The sequence below is a fragment of the Alligator sinensis genome, unplaced genomic scaffold (genome assembly GCF_000455745.1).
Source record: "Alligator sinensis unplaced genomic scaffold, ASM45574v1 scaffold859_1, whole genome shotgun sequence".
NCBI lineage: Eukaryota > Metazoa > Chordata > Crocodylia > Alligatoridae > Alligator > Alligator sinensis.
In genome coordinates this window covers 244286-251501 of record NW_005842656.1, presented here as the reverse complement: position 1 = coordinate 251501, position 7216 = coordinate 244286, and the positions used below count along the sequence as shown (strand labels likewise).

At 68.2% G+C, this 7216-nt stretch overlaps 1 protein-coding gene across 1 annotated transcript in view; it reads right to left on the bottom strand.

Moving 5' to 3' along the window:
* Nucleotides 1-195: 195 nt before the first annotated feature.
* HPSE2 (heparanase 2 (inactive)) overlaps nucleotides 196-7216 on the bottom strand; it is a 118300-nt gene continuing 111279 nt past the window's right edge. Inside the window, exons 9-11 of the mRNA XM_006033733.2 lie at nucleotides 1119-1264; nucleotides 637-783; nucleotides 196-415 (exon numbers count right to left, since the gene is read on the bottom strand). Of these exons, the coding sequence (XP_006033795.1) occupies nucleotides 250-415; nucleotides 637-783; nucleotides 1119-1264 (459 nt within the window). The 3' untranslated portion in view covers nucleotides 196-249. The remainder of the gene's footprint in view (nucleotides 416-636; nucleotides 784-1118; nucleotides 1265-7216) is intronic.

Genomic DNA, 7216 nt, shown 5'->3' with positions numbered 1-7216 from the left:
CCAGTGCCGGGCCGGGGCGGCTCCGATCCGCGCTGCTCCGGAGGGCCGCGGCAGCGAGCGGCCTGGGCCGGGCTCAGCCGCGTGTCCCAGACGGGGAGGGGGAAGGCAGGGCTGGCACCGGCTCCGATCCGCGCTGCTCCGGAGGGCCGCGGCAGCGAGCGGCCTGGGCCGGGCTCAGCCGCGTGTCCCAGACGGGGAGGGGGAAGGCAGGCCTGGCACGTCTGTCCTCGGCCCGCACGCGGGGCAGAGCTACCGGTATCGGCATGCCAGGGCGTTCACGTTCTTCACCACGTAGAAGCTCATGGTCAGGGGCGGGATGACCAGGGTGCGGCCGGCGCGCAGGGGCCGCGGCCGCAGCTCGGGCAGCGTCCCATCATCCACCATCGCCAGCAGCTGCCCGTTGAGCTGCACCGACCTGCCAGGGAGAGTTGGCATCAGCGTGGGCAGCCGCAGCAGGCCCGGAGCCTGGCACGTGGAGGCCACGGACCGTGGCACCCACGTGGTCGAGGCCTCCGGTATGCCACAGATGCCAAGTGCAGGCGGTGCTCGGCCCCAGGCGCCCCGCTCCCGGCAGTACCTGCGCGCTGCCCTCCGGGCCTGGCGCCAGGCGAGGGGTGCCCGGCCCCAGGCACTCACCTGGAGTGGAGCCCGTCCTGGCCGTAGGGCTGCAGCAGGTACTGGTGCACCGTCTTGTCCCGCAGCGTCCCCGCCAGCTTGATTTTCTTGCGGGACCGGTGCAGGTTGATGATGAAGAGGGTGATGGAGCCTCGGACGTAGCTGTGGCTGTGGGGGGAGGGAGAGCAGGTGGGGTGGGAGCTGGTCCAGGGGCCCACGCAGGCCCTGCAGCAGGCATGGGGCAAGGCGCTCCCACCCCGCAGCCTGTGCCCGGGGGCAGAGCGCTGGGCACCCTGCTCCTGGCTGGCTGCAGGATGCCAGGGGAGCACTCTGGTGTGGCCCCGCAGGGAGCACCCGGCGAGGTGCGGGCGGTGCCCGCAGCTCCTCCACAAAGGGGGCCTGTCTGTGTGTGCGGGGCTCCTCCCAGTGCTTGGATCGGGTGACCTGCCTGCTGGCCCCCGCGGACGACCACCCACCCAGCCCCTCGACCTGCCCGGACTCACGTGCGGGAGCTGGCGCAGTGCGCGTAGATGCGGAGCTTGTCCCGGATGACCCGGCCGGGCCGCGGCTTCCTCTGCAGCCCCGCCACGTGCACCGCCAGCACCTTGGGGCCCACCAGCCGCTTGTAGAGGAGCGAGACCCAGTAATCCTGCGGGCAAGACGATATGTGGGCTGTGGGGGAGCAGCCCCTGGCCCTGGGCATCGGCTGGGTACTGCAGGGACCGGGTGCAGGGAGCCTGGGTCCACTTTGCTCTCCAGGACCCCGGGAGGGGGCAGAAGGGGTGTGCTCCCTACAGCAGAGCCGGCTCAGTCCCTGGCCCCACCCCGGCAGAGCCAGGGTCCGATCCTGGTCCGCCACCCACTGGCTCAGGCACACGTGGCACATTAAAGGCAGCTCCCACGGACACGGACGCTGCAGCGGTAAAGCCAGCATCAGTGCAACACTCATGGTCCCATCCTCCTGTGCCCTGCGGCACAGGGTCCCCTGCAGCCACCCCCTTGGCCTCACCACGGTGACGCTGGCCTGGGTGTTTGTGTGCCCAGTCCTGGCTTGCAAACACCCAGGAAAGCAGGAGGAGTTACCACAGCATGCTCTCAATTTGGGGGGAAAATATCCTGATTTGGAGCAAGAAGCCTAAAAATCCCCTGTTCTTTTGAGTTGGCTCCATTTCTCCGGGCCCACACAGCCCAAATACCACCTCGCCCCGGGGCGGCGCGACCAGGAGAAGGTGGAGCGAAGCAGGGACTCGAGGTGAGCGGGCCCCCCTCGGCCTGCCTTATCTGGTGGGTCCCCCTGGGGCTCAGCCAGTCCGACCTCCCCAGTGACTCCCGCCGTTAGCTAAAGCCCTAGCTGGGGTGGGTGATCCTCGGCTCCCAGTTCCAGCCCAGGATTCGTCCCCACTTCCAAGAGATGCTGGGACACGGCTGCGTGAGATGGGAGGATGGGAATGCAATGGTGCAGCGGTGCCCGGATCAGGTCGCAGGGGCCTGGAGAGAGATCCCCGAGGCGGCCTCCGGGAAATCCTCCCACCCAGTGGGACGATGGCCACACAAACCCCGCATCCTGAAGCCAAGCGGTCCTCCAGCACCAACTTGGCTGCGCTGGACACTGCGGGCAGACGCCCGACTCTGCACCCCCAAAACAGGCACCGAGTCACGGCCACGGGTCACCTTGTGAGATGCCCTGCAACACCACAGTGCAGCCTGCAGGTCCGGCAACACCAACCCCAGCAGCAGTGGCCTGGGCAGAATATTGGGAAGAGACGGCACAGCCAGGTTTGGAGAGACGATGAAGTCACGGCCTGAGACCCGACGGGGGCAGAGGAAATGCTACACGTCTCCGGTCGTGCTCCTACCCGGGGGAACGGGGGACGAAGTGCAGCCAGGCCAGGGGTCACAGCCAGCGCCAGCCGGGGCCAGGTGGGCCGTGCAGTGACTGTCCCTGGAGCCGTCTCCGCTCCCAGCTCCGCCCAGCTTGCTTCCCTGCCGGGCTCCGGGCTAAGCCCATGTGCAGGCAGTGAAGGTCGGCGCAGGGGTCGTGCACCCCAGGCCCTGCTGCAGGGCCGGTCTCCTCCACCCCAGGGCCAGGCAGGGCACGGGGGGCTCCATCATTGCTGGACAAGCGAGGCTGGGGGAGCATCCTGCAGCTCGGAGCAGATGGAGGAACCGGCTGAAACTTCCCTTGTCATCGCCTCGCTGACAGAGCCCAGGCGACGAGGCCGCCGAGAGGGAGCGGAGCCCGGGCCGGGAAGCACCCGGGGGCAAGCAGCACTGTCCCGCAGAGGCCGGGGGCTGCGAGGCCTGGAGCCCCCCGTGCCTTCGGACGGTGCAGCCGGGCGGCGGCAGGAGCAGGCGGCTTCCCCCCCGGCCGGGCCAGGGGGCAGGGAGCCGGCAGGGCCAGGCCCCCCTGCAGCCGGCCTGGAAGACGAAACAGGCCGGTGCTTTGAGAGGCGGAGGCGGCGGTAAATCATGCAGCGGCTCCGGCACGATGAAAGCATTGCTGTCGCAGGAAGGGGTGTGGGCGGGTGCCTGGGGGCCGGCACCATCCCCCAGCTGCACTGAGGCAGGCGGCCTGGGCTCTCCAGCCTGGGGAAGAGTAGCCCCACAGGCCCCCAGCCCACCCTCCTTCCCCCCAGGGCAGTGCCGGCTCCGCCAGCCTCCACGGGCCCGAGCCAGAGACTTCTCTGCAGCACGAGCCTCTCACAGGCCCTCGAAGCGACCTGCTGGATGCACGGGTCCCGGGAGCGCGCCATTGCCTCGCTGTGGGGCTGCAATCCTCACGCTGCGGGACATGGGGCAGCGGCAGAGGCCAGTGGAAGGCAGGGCTGCTTGGCTGGCACGGGGATGCCCGGCCTCTCGGGGCAAGGGCATGTTACCTCGTGCAGGAGGGTGTGGGCCGTGCTCCCCACGTGGCAGGTTGTGACGGGCTGAGCTGCTGGCACGGGGCAGCTGCTGGGCAAACGTGCTAAGCTGCCACTGCCCCATACGATGCCCAGCATTGCTCCCTCCCCACGTTGTCTGTGCGCGATGGGACCTCAGCAGGATGGCGCCCCGGCTCCCCGTGCACCGCGCAGCAGACACACGGTGGCAGGACGCAGGGAGACGGAGCAGCCAGGTGCTGCTGGCCCCTGGCCGAGCTCCTCGGGCGTGGAGCAGGGGTGGGCAGAAGCTGAGCCTGACCCTGCAGCGGTCCTCGCCCACGCAAGCCCGTCCTGCTCGCCCCCGCAGTGCCCAGTGACACTGCCCACGCAGGTGGCTCCTACCTCCAGCTGCAATTAGCAGAGCTCACTGCCCCGGCTAATGGGAGCCCCAGGGATCACAGCCATGTGTCTGACAGAAGCAGGGCTTGGAAGCTGCCCCAGGCGCGGCTGGGATCCAGGAGCTGGAGCTGGGGCAGGGCGCCCTGGGCCTTGCGAGGAAGGGGCAGGTCGACTCCCCTGCCGGGGCATGCCTGAGCTCTCAGGCAGGCGCAGCAGACAACCCAAGCGCGGCCCATGGGTTCAGACCCACCCAGTCCAAGGCTGCAGGAAAGTTTCCAGGCCCTGAGTTTAAAGTTTCACTGGCAGTTTTCACAGCTCAGCTTTGCAGAGGGGCCCGACTGGGATGCCCAGCTCACGCCATGCAAAGCGAAGCACAGAGACCGTGCGTGGGAGACCGTGCTATTTAGGGAGTGCACGACTCTCATCCCCTAAGCACCTGGTAATGGGCATTACGGCAAGCCCCAGGACAGACTGACAGACACACGGACCAGCAGTGGCTGGCTGGAGACAGCAAGTAGGCACCGAAGCAGACCCCGGCTTGGGCATGCAGGATGCCTTCCCGCGGCTCCCACTGCTCTGGGCTGCAACCAGGAGGTGAACAACAACGAGGACCCCTCGATGCGCTGGCTCCGAGCCCCGCAGGTGGGCAGCAGGACTCCTGCCAGCTCGGAGAGCAGTACGCGGCTGCCTCCGGGAAGGACAGGTCCTGCCATCGCCTCCCCCCGCGCCTCTGACCTTCCTCATCCGGCCCCTCGCGCTGCTCGGCTCTCAGGTGCGGAAAGCAGGTTTCAGCGCCGTTCAGAGGGAGGAGAAACCCAGCGTCGCCCTGTCTCCAACCTGGAGCTGGCCGGAGAAGGCACTGCCCCAGGGCAGCCCGCACCTCCCCGCAGGGCCGGCTGCTCTGGCCCTGGTGCAACTACATCGTTTCTGCTCAGAGCCGTCCCGGCTGCCGTCTGGCCCTCGCGATCGTTTCTGCTCAGAGCCGTCCCGGCTGCCGGCTGGCCCTCCCTGCACACGCTGCCCTTCCCTGCTCCGTTAGCGGCACAGACGAGGCTGCCCCGGATGACATGGACTCGCAGGAGCCCAGACCACAGGGCGGGCAGGGAACTTTGGTTTCTTTTTAAGGACATTTTTCGTGTTCCAAGCCAAATCGGCCAAATCAAGTCCAAATCCGCGAGTCAGTCCAGAAGCATACGTGGTCCTACACGCAGCAAGCATCCCCCACCCCACCAAGGGCTTCAGACATTTCTGAAGTCTGTTGGCGGGCATCCTATGTGCAAGCCCAAGCCCGGAGTGCGGATGCCCCCAAGTTTCGCCTGCCCTCAGCCCTGTGGCCAGAGGAGCAGGCTAGGGAGGAGCCTCCCATTTCCATAAAGTGGGGTTTAAGCCCCAACGCCTGGGTGGGTACTGAAGCACGCCAGAAGAGCAGTTATCCTGGGGAGCGCTGAAGGAAACCTGCCTTCATGGACCCCGATACGTTGTGCTTCCCTTGCCAGGTAAGTGTGGGAACCCCCGCCGGAGAGGATGTGGGACGACTCCGCTCCCCGACTCAGCCCGGGAAACCCTCCAGGATGCTCGCCCGAGGCTACCTCAGCGTCAGGACCTGCGAGGCCAGAGGGCCTGAGCTGTACGTCTGGCCTGACCTGCCCCTTCCCCTGCCTCGGGCCCGCCGGCTCCACATCAGACTCATTGCAGGGTGTTGTTGTGGAGGCAGACAGGTTTCTCAGCCTGCCCCGGGGATGGGCATGGGGCAGAGGGTGGCATTGCCCTCTCGTCCCTGACTCCTGCAGGGGCAGACACCTGGGCAGAGCCAGGAGCTCTTCTCCCCATCCCGCATGCCCCGCCATGCTGCTGCCTGAGCGTGGTGGCCCCAGGGCCCACGGCCCGGTGCTTGGTCACCCTGCTGCTGGGGGCTGATCCGTTTCCAGTCCCGCTCTCGGGGCTCCCGACTGCCCCAGGATGGCTCCTTCTGGGCGCGCGGGAAGGCTCCGTGCAGGCCTGGGAGCCCGGCGAGCGGCGAGGACTGCACCTTCTGCTTTGGGGTGCTACGCAGGATCCTTTTCGCCCTGCCCATAGAGCTGGCGGAGGTGCAGGCGCGTGCGCGGGGCAGGACGAGCCCTGGCCGTGCCAGGTGGCAGCGTTTCCATCCGTTCGCCGCTGCAGCAGAGCGGCACAAGCGGCCCGGGAAACCCGGCTTCTCTGCTGCGCTGGTGCCCGAGGTGCCCCTCGCTGGGCTACCCGCTCAGCCCAGTGGCCAGCAGGACCAGGCCCGCAGAAAGGGCACGGGGCAGCCTTTCTGCAACCCGTTCCTGGGAGCTGGCTGCTTGGGGCCCTGCGGGAGTGCCACGCCGCGCCGCGCCGCGCCGCGCCGGGGGAGAGGGTCAGGATGAACACACGCAGCCCCTGGGAGCAGCCTGCGCTGAGGGCAGCAGAGCCCGACGCTCCCGGCCCCTTCTCTGCCAGGCAGGGCCCGCGGGTCCTGGAAGAGGAGAAGCCAAGCGCCCCTGGGGGAGCCCAGCCCGGGTCTCCGGCCGCTGACAGCCAGCGATTGAAGCTGTGGCAGATGCCGCCCTTCTCTCAGCACCCGCGGCCTCGTGCCCAGCCGCTGGCGGAAACGTCTTTGTCGCAGGGATCGCGTTTCACACTGCGGCTTCCTGCGCTGCGCAGCGGCTGCTTTCATCTCCCCGGCGGCTCCCACGGGCAGGGGGGCCCGCCGCGCCCGGCCGCGGGGCCGTGTCCGCAGCTCCGCCAAGCCTGCAACGAGCCTCACCTGCCCAGGGCTCCTCGAAGGGCAGACAAGCACGTGCTGAGCCCGGCGGCACAGGGGAAACGAATGAATAATCCCAGGGCCTTTCGTTTCTGGGGTCAGTTACCTTGTGCAACCTCTGCCTGCTGCTGGCTCTAACGAGCCAGGGGTTATTCCTGTAGCCCCCACACCGCCACGGGAGCCAGGGGCTTTAATGCTGCTGACCCGCCGGTCCCCATCTGACTGTGGTGCGGAGGGGCCGTGCAGCAGGGAGGCCCACCCCGCGGCCGGAGGCAAGACCCTGCCCAGGCCCGGGGGGCTGGAGCCGGCTGGCTTACCCGAAGCGGCCCCGGCAGGGTCGGCAGATGGGGACCGGGCCCAGCCTCGTAAATTCCTTGCAGCGGGGATGTGAGCGCCGGCCGCGCTGCCAAGTCCTCCGCTCACAAGGTGCAGAATTTATTAGCCCGAGGAAAGATGAAAAGAAAGCCTGCTACCTTTCAAGCGGTTTTACACACGGCCGCTTTACTAGTGCGCCGCGCCGGGGACCCGCAGCTGCCCGCCCCCGTGTGCAGGGTGGCCGTGGAGAGGGGCTGCG